Source organism: Aotus nancymaae, unplaced genomic scaffold, assembly GCF_030222135.1.
Source record: "Aotus nancymaae isolate 86718 unplaced genomic scaffold, 86718_ANA_hifiasm-v0.15.2.pri h1tg000036l, whole genome shotgun sequence".
NCBI classification, from domain to species: Eukaryota; Metazoa; Chordata; class Mammalia; order Primates; family Aotidae; genus Aotus; species Aotus nancymaae.
Genome location: NW_026988450.1, coordinates 47,261,072 through 47,283,409, shown reverse-complemented (window position 1 = coordinate 47,283,409; position 22,338 = coordinate 47,261,072). Strand labels below are relative to the sequence as shown.

Genomic DNA, 22,338 nt, shown 5'->3' with positions numbered 1-22,338 from the left:
TATGTACATAAGAGTGAAATTCACATGTACATCCTCATCTTTACCAAGTACTGTCAAACTCTTTCCAATGTCAATAGCATCAGCACTAGATAAGAGTTTCTTTTGCTCCACATCCTTATCGACACTTGGTATACAAATTATTATTATTATTATTATTTGCCAAGAAGCAGGTGTAAAATGGTTCTCATTGGAGATATTATTTTGCATTTTTCTCATTATTGGTGAAATTGAAGCATTTTTATATGTTTATTGGCTATATATATGTTTTCTTATGAAGAATACTTGTTACGTTTTTGCCCATTTTTCTACCAGGTTGTCTGACTTTTTCTTACTGGCCTGAAGGAGTTATTTATATATTCTGGATGTGAATCCTTGGTCAGTCATATGTGTGAGAAATAAAAGTTGAGTTTGATTTTTGCTTTGTTTTTTTGAGACAGGGTCACACTCTGTTGCCCAGGCTGGAGTACAGTGGCATGATCATAGCTCAGGGCAGCCTGGACCTCCTGGGCTCAGATGATCCTCCTGCCTCAGCCTCCCCAAGTAGATGAGACTACAGGCACGCACCACCATGCCTGGCTAATTTTTTTGTATTAAGGTTCTCAGTTTCTGACTTATCTTTTTACACTTTATGGTGCCTACTGATGTATAAAAGTTCTTAGTTTGTCTGGGCGTGGTGGCTCATGCCCGTAAACCCAGCACTTTGGGAGGCCAAGGCAGGCAGATTTCTTGAGCCCAGGAGTTTGACACCAGCCTGGGCAACATGGTGAAACCCCATTTCTGCAAAAAAAAAAAAAAAAAAAAAACCCACAAAAATTAGCTGGGCGTGGTGGCGTGAGCCTGTAGTCCCAGCTACTTATGAGGCTGAGGTGGGAGGATCAAAGGCTTCATCGTGCTGAGATTATACCACTGTACTCCAGCCTGGGCAACAGAGCAAGACCTTGTCTCAAAAAGAAAAAAGTTCTTAGTTTTATTGTAATTGCACTTATGAATCTTTGTCTATGTGGATTGTATTTTTGAATTTGTTTAAGGGATCTTTCCCTATGGTAAGATTATAAATTGTAAGAGCCGGCACTCATTGAGTACTTTCTACGTTTCAGGCACTCCTTTCATCTCCCTTTTACAGCTGATGAAGACAAGGCTCAGAGAAATGAAGCAGCTAGATGAGGTCACACAGCAAATAAGCGGTGGAGTCAGGATTTGAACCCAGACAGTCTGCCTTGTGTTTGTACTTTAACGATTGCCAAACTGCTGTTTATAAAGATGGTCTCACATGTTATTCTATAAGTTTTAAAGTTTTGCCTCTCTCATTAAAGTCTCTAATCTGGACTCGGCTTATGATGTGAGATACTTTAATTAATCCTACTCTCCTTTAGCCCATGAAAAGCTCCTAATTTGAGTAATGCTTATTATAACACAACTAGTATTGACTGAATTGTGCTAGAAATGAATTTTAAAAAATTATTCATGGGAGCAATCAATACCGTGGACTACTAGAGAGGGAAGGGAAGGAGGAGGGCGCAGGTGGAAAAACTACCTATTGGTACTGTGCTCAGTACCTGAATGTAATAAACTCATGTAACAAAACTGCACATGCACCCCTGTATCTAAAAAGTAGTTGGAAAAAAAAAAAGCTGTTTTGTTAATGCTGCCAGTGACTGACCCCAGGCAATTAGGCAAAAATTTAACCACGATCTCTAAGTAAATGATTTGGCACCAGAGTAGAGTTCTTCAAATTAACTGAAGAAGACAGACCTCCACATTTCAGCCTTTTTTTTTTTAGTTTTTGGCATCCCGTAAAGTGAACAGGATATCCCCTGAAGAAATCCCACGAGAGGTAGAGGCCGTCACAAAGTACGGAACAATCTCCACAGCTCTGCCTACACTGCTGGGACCAAAATAGTTCACATGGCATTCCTGCCGCCTCCTTGTGAACTGTGTGGGAAGGAACGCTGGTCACGAATTCTTCGTTTCAACCACCCCCACACACTAGGACAGCAGCAGCAACAGCAGTGACATCTTGGAATCTAGAGAACAGCACGTGGTAGGCAGTACATCAAATCTCTGCATCATGTACCATCTTCCTCCAAAATTAGAGGTTTTAAACAAATGTAAAGAAATTGAAAATGATTTCTTTAGATTAAGAAATAAAATAGGAACAAGTTGAGTATAGCAGAGTATCAACTAAAGAAAAAACATCAAGCTTTTAAAGAATTAAACATAGTTTTATTCAGAAGTCTCACTGAATCATTTGAGGTCAGAAGTCATAGACCAGTCTAGGAAACATAATGAGACCCCACCCCTGTAAAAACAATTATTTTAAAAAAATTGGTCATATGGGGTGGCTCACTCCTGTAATCCCAGCACTTTGGGAGGACAAGATGGGTGGATCATGAGTTCAGGAGTTTGAGACCAGCCTGGCCAATGTGGTGAAACCCCATCTCTACCAAAAATACAAAAATTAGCCAGGCGTGGTGGCATGTGCCTGTAATCCCAGACTCAGGAGGCTGAGGCAAGAGATTGCTTGAACCCAGGAGGCGGAAGTTGCAGTGAGCCGAGATCATGCCACTGCACTCCAGCCTGGGCAACACAGCAAGACTCCGTCCCTCAAAAAAAAAAAAATTAGCTGAGCATGGTGGTGCACACCTGTAGTCCCAGCTACTCAAGAGGCTGAGGTGGGAGGATCACTTGAGCCTAGGAGGCTACAGTGAGCTGAGATTGTGCCACTGCACTTGAGATCATGCCACTGCACTCCAGCCTAGGTGATAGAGCAAGACTCTGGAAAGAGGAAAGAAAGAGAAAGAGAGAAGAAAGAAAGAAAGAAAGAAAGAAAGAAAGAAAGAAAGAAAGAAAGAAAGAAAGAAAGAAGGAAGGAAGGAAGGAAGGAAGGAAGGAAGGAAGGAAGGAAGGAAGGAAGGAAGGAAAGAGAGGGAGGGAGGGAGGAAGGCAGGAAAGAAAGGAAGGAAGGAAGGAAGAAAGGACGGACAGAGAGAGAGAGAGAGAAAGAAAGAAAGAAAAACAAAAGAAGGAAAGCAAGCAAGCGAGCGAGTTCTCTAGGGAAACTAGAATTGTTGCTGAGTCTGTGAAGGAAACTCAAGATAAAGAGCAAGAAGACAGGAAAATAAGAACAAGAAAGAAAGGAGAAAACAGTTAAAGACATCATGTGCCAAAGACCAAGAAATGTGGTTTGTTTCTCACTCCCTGTTTAGGTGACAATGAGGAGATTCTAACATAACTTAGGTAACTCTGCATATAGCTGAGGACATGCTCTGGATAACAGAGTTGTCTACGGGCTCTGAGAAGCCTGAAGATCAGTGGCCTTCCCTGAGGTCCCTGGTGGAGTGTGGTGACTCCTGCTTGTAATCCCAGCACTTTGGGAGGCCAAGGCAGGAGAAATGCTTGAGCCCAGGAGTTGGAGACCAGCCTGGGCAACACAGCAGACCTCATCTCTACAAAAAACTTAAAAATTAGCCAGGCGGAGTGACACGTACCTGTGGTCCCAGCTACTCCGTAGGCTGACATTTGGATCACTTCAGCCCAGGAGTTCCAGGCTGAAGTGCCATGATCACGCCACTGCACTCCAGCCTGGGTGACAGAGCAAGACTGAGGCCTATGGCCCAGGAGCAGTTAGACTGCTCCCAAAGCAACATTTCAGTCATGGTCCACATGCAGGTGGTGAAGATTCAGTATGCGCAAAATCACACCCAACTTGCTCCTAAGTTAAATTAAAGCAGAATCACATCAAGGTTTGGGTGTAAGAGACATCTGATCATAGATTGTAGACATATCATCATTAACCCCATTAGATGTTAAGGACTAGGGTCATTTATCATTTAAGAAACACAGTGACTGCAGCAAGAGATGTGGGGGGCTGTGTGCTTTGTTCTGTTTCGTCTTCAGCATTTCCCTCCGGAGAGCTACTTCACCACAGAATCAAGGGTTCATGCAGAAATTAGCAAACATGGCTTCTTAGTTTTGCTGCTTTGGCTCACTAGAGTATGGGGGCCAGATCACAAGGATCCCATGGGCCAGGTTTTAAAAGTGTGGACTTCATTGTAGCAATGGGGAGGCTTTGAGGCATTTTAAACCAGAAAGTAACACAATCTATTTAGTATTTTGCTTTTTAGCAACTGTACAACTACTTATAATCTGGCTGATAGAAAAATACTGAAGAGTGGTTGTACCAGGCTTGGCTGCTTCCCCTCCCCCACACCCCATGGCATTCCCGCTCATCCCGGTTGGTAGAGCTCACCTCTCACTCTCCAGGTTGGAAATACACAAGAATCACTTTCCTAGCCTCCCTTGCTGGTAGAACATGGGCATGTGACCCAGTCCCAGCCAATGGGATCTGAGATGAAAGGATGGGGGCAGGGCAGGGCAGGGTAGGGAGGGGATTCTGGAAAAGGACAGTACCTCAGGGATGGTAGAGCAGAAAGATGGAAGTGATGACATAATAGAACCACATAGAGATGCATTCCTCTGGAGATAGTGGATACTTATTATTTAAGCCACTTCTATTTGGATATTGTTACTTGCACCCTAAAGTATGTGAAGAGAAAGAAACATTAATAAAGTCATCAATATCAAGTAATGTGATGTTATAGAAAACTTATCAGTCCAGGCATGGAGGCTCACACCTATAATCCCACCACTTTGGGAGTCCGAAGTGGGACAACTGTTTGAGGCCAGGAGATCTGGACCAGCCTAGGAAAAATAGCAAGACCCTGTCCCACAAAAAATAGAAAAATATTAGCTGGGACTGGGTGTGGTGGCTCACACCTATAATCCTAGCACTTTGGGAGGCCAAGACAGGAGGATTTCTGGAGATTGAGGCCAGCCTGGTCAACATGATGAAACTCTGTCTCTACCAAAAATACAAAAATTAGCTGGGCATGGTGGTGTGCATGTGTAGTCCCAGCTACTCAGGCAGCTGAGGCAGGATAATCGCTTGAACCCAGAAGGCGCAAGTTGCTGTGAGCTGAGATTGTTCCACTGCACTCCAGCCTGGGCAAGAGAGCAAGACTATCTCAAAAAAAAAAAAAAAAAAAAATTAGGTGGGGCATGGTGGTATGCACCTGTAGTCCCAACTACTCAGGAGGCTGAGATGGGAGGATTGCTTGGGCCCAAGAATATGAAGCTGCAGTGAGCCAAGATCACACCACTGCACTCCAGCCTGGACAACAGAGTGAGACTCTGTCTCAAAAATAAAATAAAATGCAATATAACAAATAGAGACCTTTTTCCTTCAGATATTTATCTGAAGTAAATCAGCCTCTTAAAATTGGGAATAATTAACTACAATTGTTAGCTGTTCACTGAACATCTTGAGGGCTTAAGCCAGAAACTACACAATTTCTGAAACATGTCTTGTTTTTTCTGTATAAAAAATGACTTTTTCTCATTGTCTTCTCTCATTTGCACATTTTCCCTAAGAAACACTGTAAACTCTCCCTGTTCCCTTCTGGGCAGTATTTCTCTTTTCTTGAAGGTCCCTCTTTCATGAAGTCATGGAAGTCAAAGCACATTATCTAAGAAAAACCTCAGCATTGTGTAAACAAAAGAAGGCAAGTATCAGGCTTCAGGCAACAGTAAAGAAATCTCATCTTCTTAAAGTGAGAAACACCTTACAGAAAGAAATACCTTACAGATCATTTGTGGTCATACATTAGAATTTGAATACAGGTAAAACCAGAACATCTGGTTAGAGTTCTTAAGATTAATAACAATATTTATCTTTCATCCTAAATGCACATATATCCAGTAGCTGGCAGCTTCTCAGGAATTCTGCTGGGTCCCATCTGAAGAAAACCCAATCCAGTCATCACACATTGGGGTCCTGCAGCTACCACGGGGTATTCCTTCCTCATTTAAGGATATTTATTAAGGATCTATCAAGCACTGGCGCTGAAATTTAATTGCTCGCATCTTGATTCTCCTATTGCTTACACTGTTTGGGGAACTTATGACTTTTTTATATGCAATCAATTTTTTAAATATCCATGAGAAACACTACATATGTGATAGAGAACTGGAATTGCCACGTAGAGATAGGAGATGGTAGCTGCTTTGGGTTAGTCAGTGTCTCCTTTCTCTTCCACTGACTTGGACATAATGTTTACATCGGAGATGATGTGATTCTGGCCCCGGCAGGCGCGAGCACCCGTTGCAGACTGCCGTGGGGATTGCCCTCTGGACAGTGCGGCCCGGAAGATGCAGATACAGGCCCGGCGGGAGGAGGGTGCTACGCGATCCGGGCGCCCCTGAGAGGCCGCAGACCTCCAGGATCCCCGCGGACACCTCGCGCGGGAGGAGGAGAGGAGGCCGCACCGGGCCAGGTTGCAAGCACCTGCGGCCGCGCGGGGGCGGGAGCCAGGTGGCCTCGGCGCGCCCGCCTCACCCGGCCACCTAGCAGGAAGTGGCTGCGGCGCGGCCCGGGCGCAGCCTCCAGGCGGTGCAGCCGGGAGGGGAGGCGGCCGCAGCCCGAGCCGGAGCCCGAGCGCCAGGAACAAGACCTTATGGCAGCGTTGGCTCCCGCGGGCCCCTGGGACGCCGCCTCGGCAGCCCTGGACGAGCTGTCCCTGAACTTCACGTACGGGGCGCCGGGCCCTGGCAACGGCTCCCTGTCGGGCGCCTGGTACGGCAGGAACCAGGTAAGGGCCGCCCCGCAGCCCCGCAGCCCTGTGCGGACACGGCCGGGGCGGCTGGCTCCGGGAGCCTCTGCGCCTCGGCTGCTTTCCTGTCAACTCTCAGGAAGACACCCGGGCTCTCCGAGTGGGAAGAGCTGACATGCGATGTCTCCTGCATTGACCTAAGTCCCCTTCATCTGGGGGCGCGGGGGTCCCAGTCTTCCTCTCCCGGGCAACCGGCACTGAGAGTGTGCGCCAGGTCCTCGGCCTCGACCTCAGGCACCCGTTCCTGGGCCTCCAGATCCCGATCCCGCCTCCCCAGCCTGCGTCCGCCCTCTTCTCCCGGAAGGAATCTAGGAATGTGGGGGTGATTCTCCACTCATTTTCACCCCAGGATGCTTTTACAGTTTTTTATTTTTTTCAAGTGACACCCCGTCGTCAGAAGCAGAAAACTCATTAAGGGCAACCTAATGTCACCTCGCTCAGATGCCCTGCGTATGTCCCTGGTGTCTCAGCACAGCTCTTCCATTTCCGTGCGAGGAACACATTTTCTCAGGTTGCATTTGCAGGACTCTCATTCTTTCCCACTGCCCTTTGGGAAAACATTGTTAACCTAAACAATGCCAGTTTACGCTAGAAATATACATTTAACAAAATCAAAGGGACTTGGAGCCGCCCATTTATTTCTGGCTTGGTTTAAGATGAGGGAAAGCTCTGGCCAGCCCTTCTTCTAGCAGCATTCATATTGCAACTGAGTTTTATCACGGTGGATTCCAGGCTTCCTCCTGTTTTTATTAAATGTGTTTTGTTCTTGTTCTTTAACAAAGCCATGGATACTTTTATTTTTGCAACAATATAATCAGAAAATATTTGTTGCTGTTGTTCTAAATCGGAGACTTTAACCAATTATCAAAGATCTAGATTCCTTTTATGCCTGAAGAGTGTTTTAAATGTTAATTTCTGAATGCAGAAGACAGTATATTTGTATAAAGAATAAATAAGATAAATAAGCATGTCCACTTTATTAGTTTTCAAGAGGGGAGAGTATTGCTTTAAGTCTATTTCATCATAAAAAATATAAAAATAGGAAAAAGAAAAATGAGGGGACCCAGAGCCTCTTGATCAGTGTTTGTAATCCATCCCCATTTCTCCTTTCTTCTACCCATAGGAATTACAAAGAAAAGCATCATTTTTATGGGAACTTCTTTGAGTGTATTATATTATTCTTATATTAGAAGCATTCCCAATACAAGTTTAAGAATGAGTTATCTATCCCCTCTTGGTAGAAAAAAATGAGAGGGTTAGTAGATGTGATCATCCCAAAATAGGACAACATTGTTTTCACAGTGGAAACCTCTGTAGTCATTAGTTTTCTTTGACATTTCCTGGAATTCTTGATTGTCTTGGCGCTCTGATATCCAAACACAGATTATCATGTGACATAAATGGAAGGCAAGTAAATATTGTTTACAAGGCTTAATTTGCCTTTGACAGTGTATATTTGCACAGGTTAGAGAGGAGGTATCCAGAATGTGCTAATTGAAATTACTGAGCTGACATCTAAACTTTGCTGGTTTGAAATAAGACTGTATCAAGTTTTCCCATTATTGTGCAAATTTAGGCACTCTTATAAGACGGTGGTATTTTGTCTTTTCGGTAATGCATTTGTGTTAAGCAAAAGTAAAAGTTAATTTTTTAAAAGTTCACTTGAGAAGCATTTTATTGAGTGCTTCTAGTGTTAATTGAGTCAAATTTTTCTTGTCTTTTTTGACAATGAATAGAAATGGCTTAAAATGGGTGTGGCTCCAGAAAAACACAGTGTGAGATATAAATGTGTCACTCTCACAATCAAAATTAATGTTGGTTGCTAGCTAGCCACAGCTTAATGATGCTTATTGCTTGCTTCCATTGGTTTTATCACAACTAAAATATTTGTACAGCGTTGGCTGATAGCCTAGTTCTCTGTCCCTTTCAAAGTGATTATCATCAAATCTGATCAAGTAACCCGACTACATAGAAAAAGACAAACTTCCCTGGAATGCTTTCATGTAATAGATGAATGTTTAACAGTGGCCACTTAGAATCAATGCTGTCTAAGGCAAAGGTGTGAGTGCTTCTGGAGGAAGAAATCTCAAAGCAACTCAAAAGGAGTAGTTCAGTGGGGACGATGTCTTAGGAGCAGGGAGGTGAGGTCTTTGCCCTTGCACCACTCAGGTGCTGCATGCTTGGTGAAAAGCCTGGAATACAAAAGTATAGAAGGGATGGAGTTCTGCCTGGTAAAGAAAGGGTACTTTATGTTTGATCCACAAGTTTTCAGTAGAGAAGGATAATGTTCCCAAGATGTTTATTGAGCTTCATGCTATGTACAAAGCACTGTGGGGATATTCAATATAGTGCAAGACCCAAACTCTTCCTTCCATGAATATTATGAGGTGTTTGGGAAAATGAGTTATGTAGGCAATGCCAAAACAAGGCTGTATGTTGTAAGTGTCATGTGAGTGATACAAAGTTCTATGGAAATTCAGAGCAAGGGGGTATTTGGCTGGGCCATCAGGGATGTTTTGTGGAGAGGTGGTATTTGAACTGGACAGTTAAGGATAGACAGGGTTTCACTGATAGGCATGCACAGTGTAGGGTGCTACAGGAAAGGAAAAAGCTCAGGGACCCAGGAGCAGCCCTCATGGCCTGGACGGGTGCCTTTCTGAATATATTCCTTCCTAGAGTACAATTCAGCCATCATTCTGGTCACAGTGGAAGATGGAGACTGACTATAAGGCAGAAATATGGTTTGGGGTCTTGAATATAGTCATGGGTTGCCTTGAAGGACTGGTGACAATGTTCGGACTTTATCTTGTAGACAGTGGGGAGCCACTGAAGATTTTTTTGAGCAGGAGTGCAGGAATCAAAGGAAATGAAGTAAAAGAAATTTAAATTAAGGCTAGCAGGATTCAGAGCTTTGAAACTGGCCAGCTGTGGACTAAATCCAGCCTATAGATATGTCTTGTTTGACCACCAGAGAGGCTTAAAAGTGTTCAGTACATTGCCAACATTTAAAAATGAGAAGATTAAATATAAAACTTTGAGTTTCCATAATCTCTTTAAATACTAGGAGTTCTAGCAACGCTGGGCCTTTTCCCCCATGTGATCACTGAGCTGGAGCTCATGTTTAAAGCAAGCTGTGCCCCCTGCTGTGGCTCTCTTGGTTTTCTTTTCTTTTACCTACTGACCCCCATATGCATTTTAAAAAATTTTTTAATGTTTATGTATACGTAATAGTCATACATGCTTATGGGGTCCATGTGAAGTTTCAAAACATAAGCATTTAATTTGTGCTAGAGGCTGTCACCTGTGCTGTTAACTAGCATACTTGGGCAAGTCACTTAAGTTCTCTGGATGTCAGTTTCCTTACTGGTAAAATTAGAGTTGGACCAAAAGATCTCCAGCCTCCCTCATGCTATGCAGTTGGATAAATAAGGGCCAAACCAGCAAGGTTGCAGAGGGAATGGACAGAAGAGGGAAAATGTGGGAACTAATTGAGAAGGAGGATTTTGTTGTTGGTTCTTATTGTTAAATGCCTAAATTCACAAGGACATGGTCAGACAGGTTGATTCTGCATAGGGTGAGATGAAACTTCAGGATTTTTTTATGCCCTTTCTTTGAACTTTAGATTTTCAATGGCTCAGATTTTAAAGTCAACATATTTAAGGGAAAATTGATACAACTTGGCAGGGAGGAGGACAGCGAAGAGACTGACATTTGTTATGCATTTACTATGGGACACTTTATAGCTGTTATCTCATTTGAGCCCCTCAACCGCGTAAGGTATGTATTATCCTCACTGCTCATGTAAGGAAACGTGTGTTAAATAACTTGCCCCGAGATCTTACAGCAAGTGGGTTTAACTGCAAAGCTATTTTTATTCCATGCCTGAAGGCCATTGCTAGAAACTAAGGCTTGAAAACAATGTGGTAAGAGTCCACGCGAGGGGAAAATGAATAAGGCTTCTCTTGCTGTACTTGAGAAAAATTGTGCTGAGTTTTATATTGCCCTTGTTGCCCTTTTATTCATTTTGCTTTGCTACGGTCTACCTCTTTTCTGCTGGTAGCTGCATATGACTATCTCTTAAAGAAAGAACAGAGCAAAACTTCCAAATAATCAGAGGGCTGAGTAGAGGTTGCTTTCTGGTCCTTTCTATTTCCTTCCTAAGAAAAATTCTTTTTCTATTTTGTTTTGTTTATACTTGATGTTGTTCCCTTCCTTATGAATCCAATGTGACATTTTTCCTTTATCAGATTTTCTAGGAGATGTATGTATAAGGCAGAAAAAAGCCAGACATGGTAGCTCGTGCCTATAGTCCCAGCTACTCAGGAGGCTGAGACAGGAGGATCTCTTGAGCCCAGGAGTTCAAGACCAGCCTGGGCAACATGGCACATGATGCTATCTCAAAAAAAAAAAAAAAAAAAACAAGAAGAAGGAAGAGGGAGGAAGAAACAGATTACCTCAAAGCAACTGTCCAAAACTTTTGTAAATCAATAAATAAGTCCCCTGGCCCTTTTTAGAGGAACTGAGTTTTAATATACTTGCATATGTGGCAGACCAGATATTATGGCTTGAGTCATACTACATAGTTATAATATTCACATTGATGCAATCAGCTGAATCCAGGCTATGAGAAACTTTGCCAGTTTATAGCATACATGACCTGGTTTCTTAAAAAATCATTTTTATGAGGAAAAAAGGGGGAAAATGGATGGATGGATGGATGACCTGTAGATTAAAATAGACCTAAAAGAGACAGCAGAAAAAGACACCATTTCCTATAATGTTTAGGGGTACACACTTGGGTGATAAAGCTATAAGAAAAAGCAAGAAAGTGATTGCCACAAAGTCAGGCCAGTGATTCCTCTGGGGAAGGGAGAGCTTGTGATGGAAGGAGGAAATAGGAAGGCTTGGGTGGGAACCCAATTTCTATTCTTGATCTGGATATTTTCCTTATGATAATTTATTGTGGTAATTTATTCATCAAAATAATTATCTTCACAGTTGTCTATATAATTTTTAAAAGCTTAAAAAATATTACTAGCATTGCTATGACTATTCAACTTGCATGCTTCACCTAGGTAGCATGGGAAATTATATGTCATATTCATTTTGTTAGCTTATGAGAATTATTTAAACAATTTCTTTTTCCAATGTCGATGATGGTTCACACTGACATTTGAGAATTTACCCTGGAAAAGCTGACATTCCCCAAAGCTATCCTTTTTGTTCCTATATTGTGCTATTTTAAAAGCTCAGCCTCTTTACTAGATGTGTTGCCAAGTTTCTCAATTTTTCTATTTCTTGGCTTTCTCTATATAAATGGAAACAATAATAATACGTATGTACCTTATAGAGTTGTTATAGGCACAAAATAAGATAATGCACATCAAATAGTTAGCAAAATGCCAGATACATAGCAAGTACCCAATAAACACTAGTTATTATTACATTGCAATCAACCTATATTATAGGAAATGTCATAAAAATACATATCTAATGATCAGTAATTTTTGGACTTAGTTCATTGCAAATGGAAATAAGAAAAATCATGTCAGTTATGTGATGTAGCTTTGCTTTCTTTAAACCATAACCACTATTTCTCTGCATCTGGTGCCTTCCTCACTTTCTTTGATGTTTGCCTCCCTTTCAGTCATATTTCAGAACACTTCCTCATGAGAGTCATTTTCTATTTGGAGCACTTGATATCTCGAAGTACTAAGGCAGAGATTCTTCCCATGTCTTCAGCCACTTTCCAGACTTCCAGGTTGGAAATGTGGGATGTGTAGCATTGGGAACAGCTGATAGCGGTGTTTGGTGGCAGTAGTGTCATCATATTTCATAGACCCTAACTGTAGTTCAACCAACAGGACCACCACCCCAACCTAGGAAAGCTCATTTAGTGTTAACATAAGACTTTGGGCCATTTATTTTAGCTTATTTTTTCCTGAAAGACCAGTATTCCTCTATTCCATTTATACCTTCTGTTCACTGCCCCCTTCCCCATCCCATGTTCCAGTAGACTTACATTTTACATAAAGTCAAATCTCTTCACCCAGTCTGTCATGGCCCGCCAAAGTGTCCTAACTGCATGAAGCCTGGCAGATAGCACTCTACTTCACTTTCCCAGCCCTTGGTCACTCTCAGCATGTTTTTTTTGTTTCGTTTTGGTTTTGGTTTTGGTTTTTGAGACAGAGTCTTACTCTGTCACACAGGCTGGGGTGCAGTTGTATGATCTCAGCTTACTGCAACCTCTGTCTCCTGGGTTCAAGTGATTCTCACACCTCAGCCTCCTAAGTAGCTGGGTCTACAGGTGTGTGCTACCACACCCAGCTAATTTTTATATTTTTAGTAGAGATGGGGTTTCACCATGTTGGCCAGGCTGGTCTCAAACTCCTGACCTCAGGTGATCCACCCACCTCAGCCTCTCAAAGTGCTGGGATTACAGATGTGAGCCACCGTGCCTGGCCTCAACATGGTATCTTGCCATCTTTGGCACATATCAGAAGGTGCTGACTGATCCCTAAGGTAAATATAGGCGGATATATGTTTAGTTATGAGCTCCATGCCTCACTGAAGATTGTGTTTGCCCCAACATGACTTCTTCAGAGACCGACCCTGAGCTTGGCAGGTCATACCAGATCTGCATAAAATGAATGTCTGGCTGCTTGCCTGTGGCCTCAGCACTGGTTCCCTAAATCACCTTAGTCTTTTTGGTGCTGTTATAACAGTATACCACAAACCGGGTAATTTATAAACAATAGAAGTTTATTTGGCTCATGGTTCTGGACCTGAGAAGTCAAAGGTCTAGGGGCTGCATCTGGTGAGGGCCTTCTTGCTGTGTCATAGCATGAGGGAAGGCATCACATGGTGAAGGAATGTGCAAAAGAAAGCAAGAGAGGGCCAAACTTCTTTTATAAGAAACCTACCCCAGAAACAAAGACATTAATCTGATCATGAAGGCAGAACCCTCATGACCTAATCACCTCATAAAGGTCACACCCTTCAATACTGTTGTATTGGGGATTAAGTTTCCGACACATAAACTTTGGGGGACACATTTAAACCATTTCATCACCCAACCCCACTTCACCTTCTTTACAGCTCTCAAATTGTTTCCTCCTCTAGGACTTGGACCATTGGGCTGATTTCTTTGGCTTGCAAGAGGAGTCAGTCTCTCTTTTGGTCTTTGAACTTGGCTTCCCTACCATGAATACTTTGTAAGTTAAGAGGCTTTAGGTTGCAAGTTACAAAAAAAAACAAAAAACAAACAAACAAAAAAGACTAACTTTAGCTGACTTAAATAAGAAAAGAAAGTAATCCATTTGGATCATGTAAAAGGTGAGAAGAACTGTGGGTTCAGGCAAGCCTTCACCCCAGGGCTTTAATGATATGGCAAATGCTCAGTTTCTCACTGTCATTTTCAACTTTTGTTCTTCAGGGCTGTTGGTTCCACCTGTAGCAGGCTCGTCCCTCTAGGGTACATACTTCCTTCCACTCCCTGGTAGAAGGAGCTTGACTTTCTCAACCACTAATGAAAAAACATGGGCTTTAGTCTGATTGGATGAGGTTAAGGCCATGTCCTGTCTCATACCAGTCACCAAGGCTGGAGTTACTAGGCTTAGTGTTCCCAGAGCACATGGGCATCCTTGGGAAGGACTGGACACCCACCTGAAATAGGGCTCCTGTAACCAAGAGAAAAGGGCCCCAACAGCAATGCCCCGCAGGTGGACTTGAGTCCTCCCCCTATGGATTTTTGTCTTCATGGGACACCCTTGGGCTAACACCATTCCCAGCTCACAGAGGACCTTTCATTTCTGTATTCTGGCTCACATGAGAAGCTCCCTAGAATAACTCACTCTGCCATGTCATTGTTGATGGGACCTGAACAATAATCTCCTTAGAAGCTTAGATTATAGGTTTAATTTCTGAAACATTTTCAAAAGCATCATCCCTAAGCAGTGATTATTTGCAAGTTCTAAATGTATCTCCTCCTACCCCCAAGGAATTCTAGAAAGGCCTCTATTCATTCCTATTGATAGAAAAATTAAAGGAAATAAATGGCAAAGGCAGTGTCCTCTGCTGGGTCTCTATCTTGCTTCTATTTGCTTGGCAAGTTCTTATGAACAAACGCCTCTTTAGGAGGTAGGAATCTCCTACAAGTTTAGTTTACTTAGGTGACTTAGATTATGGTGTACAAATACAATGCTGTAGAGTCCTAGGGGTCATGTTAGCATTGTGAATATCTCATTCAAGTTTGAAGTGAATCCTGAGAATTCTGGGGGTCTTTATTTCCTCTTCATCCTCTGGACTTTCAGGGCTCTGATTGTTCCAGGCCTGTTTGGGGGGTGTCTGCACTGTGTTCCCTCTTATCATAGCCCACATTAGGCTGGGTCAGTGAATCAATGAGTGCCAAAAATGCAACCAACATTCCATTCAAGAAAAACCATAAACAGAGAATCCTTCTCTATAAGGCAGTGTTAACAAAGAAGTCAGAAAACATGCACTATGACCTCAAAAAGCAGCTGTACTTTTTGTGATATACATCGTGTGTGTGTGTGTGTGTGTGTGTGTGTGTGTGAGAGAGAGAGAGAGAGAGAGAGAGAGAGAGAGAGAGAAAGCCTTAGAAATATTTCAAAAGGCTGGGCATAGTGGCTCATGCCTGTAATCCTAGCACTTTGGGAAGCCAAGGCGGGTGGATTACGAGGTCAAGAGATCGAGACCATCCTGACCAACATGGTGAAACCCCGTCCCTACTAAAAATACAAAAATTATCTGAGTGTGGTGGTGCATGCCTGTAGTCCCAGCAACTTGGGAGGCTGAGGCAGGAGAATCTCTGGAACCTGGGAGACAGAGGTTGCAGTGAGCTGAGGTCGTGCCACTACACTCCAGCCTGGCAACAGAGTGAGACTCTTTCTCAAAAAAAAAAGAAAGAAAGAAAGAAAAAAAAACTGAAAAGATACTTGAAAAATATTTGAAAGAGTAGTTAGAAGTTACTTTTCTTATATAACCTGATGAGTTATTTACATTAAACTTCCAGAACTAACATGGTACTGTTTTGTGTTTGTAAATAAGAGAGCCAAAGCAGAAGAGGAAACATTATGATATACATTTGAATATGGCTGCTGGAGTTACAGTGGTAGCATGGGCAGTTCTTTGTGAGCAAGATTCGACAAATAACAATTGCGATCGGTGAATCATGTAGGTGTCATATGAGCATTGATCACGAGGTGTGTTGGGACCTGGCTGCCATGCTAGTGGGATGTGAGGCTTTTGCCAGGAATAGGGGGCTTGGGCATGAGGAAATTAGACTGGCTGTGAGGATTGGCCCCTGAGAGGTTGTGAAGAGCCCAAGTCACAATGTCTAAGGGGTATAGCAAACTTGAACTTGATTCTTGCCTTGATTTCAGAAAGGTCTAATCTGGTGGGTAGCGAGGGCCTCAGGAGTCTCTGTCAGAGATCAGTCAGTGAGTGGCAACGTCATCACAGTCCCTCCCCATATCAAGATAGAAACTCACCCAGTGGCTGATGCCTGGTATAGGCTGTAGAGTTTAGTCTTTGGGGAAAGCTGCTGGCAAAATACTGTTGGAGTTCAAGGCAGGCATTGCTCCCAAATAGAGTATGCACTCCGGAAACCCAGGCAGGTGTGGGGTAGAGTGTTGCAGCTAACAGAGCTCACAGCATCCAGCTTTTGCAGAGGAAGCCTTGTTCCAAACCTGGGCTGGGCCTGAAAAAGGTGGCCTGCAATCCTGCCTCTTTGGAAACAAAGGATTATGGGTTGTTAGAACTATTATAAGAAACGTGCTTGTAAAATATGAAAGTTGTAAGGCCCTATATTGATCTGGACACAGACAATAGCATTCTTTGTGTTCAGCATGTCTGTCTTTGTTTCAAAAATTTCCTCCCCAGTGTTATACAGGATTAAGCTGTTTTGTACTAGAACCAAGTTTAAGACTTCCCTAACTGGAATCTCACCTTGACTATTGTTGCTCTCCATTTACCAAAGTGTTAAAAGCTCTCAAAGGGCGTGTTATTAAATATATTGCTTTTTCCATAAATTTGCTCTGCTGAGACTTAAATTTCTCAGAAATGAAAAATCCTGGTGGCTTTTTAGTAAAACTTAGGCTTATTTTTAATGAAATTTTGTTTTTAAAAATAAAGCATGTACAATGATATAAATAAATGTGTTCCCTAGTAAAAGACAAATGTAATAGTTTTTAATTGCATGGGAAGGCAATATGTTGGGGTTTTCTGCCTAGGCTTTAAGGTTGATTAAAAATTGGCATGGAACAGCTTGTAGAATAGCAACGATATACTGTGTTATGTAACTCTGAGCTTATATGTTGGCTTTTAAATAACCCGATGTGGCATTGGTGTCGTAGACTTTCTCAGAATTGGAACGCAATAACCCAATAGCATGCAATAACCAAGTAACAAATTAAAAATCTGTTCCTGACTGAAAATTTCTCTTTCTTCTTTTTCACATATGGGATTATAGTTTTAACTCGGTTTGTGTTAGTATTGCAGACAACTCAATTATCTACAAGAATGAAGGAGATTAGTGGTAAAAATAGCACAACCCACCCAGTAATCTAAAAAGCATTACCATATTTCAGGTTGCCTCCAATGTTTGCTGCTATGAATATTGTTTCTTTTTCTTTTCTTTTTTGTTTTTGTTTTTAGAGACAGTCTCGCTCTGTTGCCCAGGCTAGAGTGCAGTGGTGCAATCATAGCTCACTGCAGCCTCAAACTCCTGGGCTGAAGTGATCTTCCCGCCTCAGCCTCCCAAGTAGCCAGGACTACAGGTGCATGCCACCACGCCCAGCTAGTATTATTTCTTTAGGGCCCTGTTATAATTATCCTCATTGCCGCTACTTCCTGCGTGAACTCCTAGATCTATCTCCTGCTTGGTCTTCCTGTTCTCTGGTCTCCTTGCTACTCCATCCTCCACACTGCAGCTAGGATGAGTCTTCCAAAAGCCAGATCTGAACTTAGACTTCTATAGTTTATGTCTTTGTGTTCTTTGAGTTCTTGGTGTCTTAGCACCGCCTACAGATCCATGGCACAAAAGTCTCCTGTTTGCCTCTCCAGTCCTCTGCTTTCAGGTCTTCGGGGTGCCTTGTTTGCTGCAGCTTGGGCCCCTGCACCTGCCCTGCTCTTTGCCAGAATACACTAACCTGGTGAGATATCACCCTGAGAGGCTTCTCTAACTCCCTCCCTGGATAAGCCGATCAAAGACTCTCCCCCTCCCAAAAAAAAGACATCTGCATCTAGACCCCAAAACCTCCTTCGAATGTTACCTTGCATGGCAAAAAGAGGACTTTGCAGATGTGATTCAAGTAAGGATCTTGAGATGGGGAGAGTATCCTGGCTCTCCCAGCGGGGCCTAAATGCCATCACATGTATCTTTACAAGAGAGAAGCATAAGGAGATCTGAGGCAGATGAGTAGAGGCGATGTGATCACAGAAGCAGAGCCTGGGGTGTTGCAGCCACGAGCCAAGGAAGCCAGCAGCCACCGAGGCTGCACGAGGCAAGGCACGGGTTCTCCTCTGGGACCTCCAGAGGAAGCTCGGCTCTCCTGACTCCTTGATTGCAGCCCAACAAAGTTGATTTTGGACTTCCAGCCTCCAGAACTGTGAGAGAAGAGATTGTGTTATGTTAAGCCACAATGTTTTGTGGTAATGTGGTACAACGGTCACAGCAAACAAGTACAGTCCCCGCCCACAAGGCAGATTTGTACTCTGCCTTCTCTGTTCCCTGGGGTTCTAATAGAGCAGAGCACACCTCTATTGGAGACTGAACAGGCTGTGCTCTGCTTGTTAGTGGTTGCTTTCTCTACTTCTCAGATTCCCTTTTTACATTTTTTTTTTTCATTTTTGTGGGTGCCTAGTAGGTATGTATATTTATGGGGGATGTGAGATGTTTTGATACAGGCATGCAATGTATAATAATCACATCGTGGAGAATGGGGTATCCATCCCCTCAAGCATTTATCCTTTGTGTTACAAACAATCCAATTATACTCTTCTAGTTATTTTAAGATGTACATTTATTATTGGCTGTAGTCACCCTGTTGTGCTATCAATTATTTGGTCTTACTCATTCTTTCTGTTTTTTGTACCCATTAACCAACCCCACCTCACCACCCCCTACCCCAGTACCCTTCCCAGCCTCTGGTAACCATCCTTCTACTCCTTCTGAGCTTCTTAGGGGTACTTTGCATCCTTGATTCCCAACATCAGGCCTAACATTTAGCAGTTGCTGAATGAATACTAACTGGATGAACAACTAAATGGATAACATCTGATGTGAGCTTGCTGAAGTTGTCTGTCCCCTACATCGCTCCTCTTTCTCTCTGATCACTTTCATTTCATGTCCTTTCCCTCTACATAGTGTGTTTTTCTCAAGCAGTGCCTACATGTGGTTTTCAGTTGCACAATGGTTTTATTTTTCTCCTTAACATCTTTTCCTGGTTCTGCCAGCTTCCTTTTCATTTCTTCTCTTGTTATCATCTCTTCTTAACTCTATTTATAAATAAATTCCTCTTCTCCTTAATTTCACTGAGCCTGCAAAGGAAGGTTGCATTTAAAATTTTTTAGCTTGGAAAATTTTTAAGCCTATAGAAAAGTAAAAAAGAGAAGTACAATAAACACCGTATGTCCCTCACCCGGAGATTCACCAATTGTTAACATTGTGAAATATTTGGGTTTTTTTTTTCTCTCTCTCTCAATACATATATAAAGAGTAATGGACTATTTGAAAGTCAGTGGCACAGGTTATAAATCTTTACCCCTAAATATTTAAAGATGTATCTCTAAGAGTATAGATGTCTTCCTGGCCCGTCCTAACTGTCCTGGAGACTTAGCATGTGCCTACCTGTCTACTGGGTACAAATACAAAACAACCCCAGCTCATTCCTAAGAGTTTACTGTGAGATGGTGTGAGCTGAACACCCATGTCTCAGATGTGTCCCCTGGTGTGTGCAGGCTATTATGGTCATTTCTGCAGTGATTAGTTGATCTAAATCACTCAACCTGTACTATTGCTGATACAAGACACTAGTTTGTATCATTTCCAGTTCATACATGTTTTATTGCCAGGAACAAGATAAAGCATTATTCCAGTTGTGAGGTGCATACAACCATTACTGTGTTCAAAATGAGCTCAGAATCTATGGCGCTTTTGTGCAATGTACTAGCTTCCACTGGGATCTGATTTTGAATTTATGTTTTGAAGACAGAGCCAGGTTGAGTTCAAAGCCAGAGCTGGGACAGATGACCAATTCCACACACCCCTGTATTGCCATATCCCATCTCCATACGGACAAATCACTGCTCTCGCTCCGCAGTGGATTACAGGTCAATAACACAATACTACAGGTCAATTTGAAATGTATAAAGAACATTCTGGCACAAAAAAGTAGGACAGAAAATTGTTGTTCCAAATAAAATTAAAATATCTTAATACTTATCAGTGCTGCTATTTTGAGCTTCATTCTATATAAGTTGTATGCTGTAGCTGCCACCATCTATTTGCCAAGACATGCTGGAAAAGCCAGAAATTATGCTACAGTGGTGACAACAGTGAGCACTGCAGACTTTAATTAAGGGCATCTTCCTGTGTTTCTGGCTTCTCCTTGTAACTACATTACTAAGATGTAGAACTATCTTTCCTATCTATTGTCATTGCTTTATTTCATTTGTATTGAGCAACAGAAACAAATTCTGCTAATTAAAAACTTGTGGTGCATTGACATTGACTAGCCAGAAGGTTACCTATTGCATTCTACAGATAAATAGTGATTCAGACTTGACCTGGGTGCCTTGGGCTCAAAATTTGGCTGCTATCTAGCTGTGTGATTTTGCATAAGTCACCTTCCTTTCTGGCCCTGTTGTCTTCCCTGACTAGTCTCCAGATCAGTAAAAGGACAGGGAAGTAGGGGGAGCAAAAGAAAGAGAAAACAAGAAAAAGAGAGAGATTTAAGCTTCTATAGATTCTAAAATGTTGGAAAAAGATATAATGTGCTGATAAGTAATGATGTAAACTAGACATTTTTAATCTAATGTAATGGCAAGTTTCTAAGGGCCTGCTCAATGTATGCAAATGATACTTCTGACTGCAGGAGTTTGTAGTCATTAAAGCACATTTACCAGAGTCTCTAATTGGAAGCAATATTTAGTAACGGTTACCTCAAGTTACTGTATGTCTTTAAAGGTAATCAAACCACCTTCTTTTAAAAGCATTGCAAATTTGAAGCTTTCCTCCCCAATAATTAGGGCAATTAATGAGGATTTACTATGTTACTACCATTCACAGGAATGTTTTAAATAAATTTAATAAATATGCAATCAACCTTGAATAATTGGACAAAATTTCAGAAAAAAACATAGAATAAGATGTATCAGTTTATACAGAGTATTATCAGGAAACTATTTCTGACAGCTGCTTTATACCGACATATTTCTTGTTTTTTTAGTATAATACAAATCTAGTAGATTTTAAAAGTCAGCAAGCAGCTTTTTACTACACTCTTGATTGTTGAAATCTGAACTCTGGGACAAATTTTGCTCTTACAGAAACTGGATGTTTGGTATATTCAAACCTCGGTTATTATAAAATAGTTATTCACTGTGATCTTTCTAGGGCCAAAGGTCAAAATTTCCTATTTCTAGACAGTTTATATTTGATCTGATAGTTCAGTTCAAATGATATTTAATAAACAATGTCTCTGTGCTAGGTCTATACTAGTCATTAGGGTTTAAAAGATGAGTCGATGTGTAAGTCACAGCTCTGCCTTCAAGGAGCTTATAGTCTAGAGAAGAAATGGGCTTATAAAAATTAATTGCATTACTGTGTATGCCCTGATAGAAATATATAAGACTCAATTCAGAAGAGAGAAGTCAGGAAAGGTAAACTGGAAGATAGTTCCAAGAAAGTTACCCAGAATTCAGTACAAAGAGATAAAGAGTTGGAAAATATAGGAGAGATCTTAGGAAACAAGGGGTTAGAATGAAAAGACCTTGTGTATGAGTAAGAGGAATTCCATATGGAGAAGAGAGAGAGAACAAAGGAGAGATGACATTTAAAGGGGTAATGGTGGAGAGCTTAACACAACTAATGAAGACATGAATCCTCAAACTGAGAAACCATGAGTCCCAAACAAAACATAATTCACATATACAGAAATTGTATATGCAAAAAAAACACCGTGACAAAGAAAATCTTAAAAGCATTCTGAGAAAAATGACAAATTAGACTAACAGCCGACTTCTCAACAACAATAAGAGCCCGAAGTCAATAGAATAATATCCTCAAAGTGCTGAGTAAAATTGTCAGCCTATACTTCTATACTCAAGTGGAAAAATGAAGATATTTGCAGAGTGACAGAGAATTTGTAATTCAAATAATTTTATTGAAAGAGCTACTAAAATTTTCTTCAGGAATAAGGACACTGAAGCCAGAAGAAAAAATAAGATGCAAGAACATAATATCCAAAACATGAAAACAACCCAAATATCTATCAACTGATGAATGGATAAAATGTAGTATGTTCATGCAATGGACTATTATATAGACATAAAAAGAAATAATACATGCTATATAGGTGATCCATACTGATACATGCTACAGTGTGATGAGCCTTGAAAACATTATGCTAAGTAAAAAAAAAAGAAA

The 22,338-nt window shown here is 41.7% G+C and overlaps 1 protein-coding gene across 2 annotated transcripts in view; it reads left to right on the top strand.

Moving 5' to 3' along the window:
- Positions 1-6,404: 6,404 nt before the first annotated feature.
- Positions 6,405-22,338, top strand: part of NIPAL2 (NIPA like domain containing 2) — a 99,798-nt gene continuing 83,864 nt past the window's right edge. For both annotated transcript variants that reach the window (XM_021675756.2, XM_012455808.3), the window contains exon 1: positions 6,405-6,647. In XM_021675756.2, the coding sequence (XP_021531431.1) occupies positions 6,513-6,647 (135 nt within the window). In that variant the 5' untranslated portion in view covers positions 6,405-6,512. The remainder of the gene's footprint in view (positions 6,648-22,338) is intronic.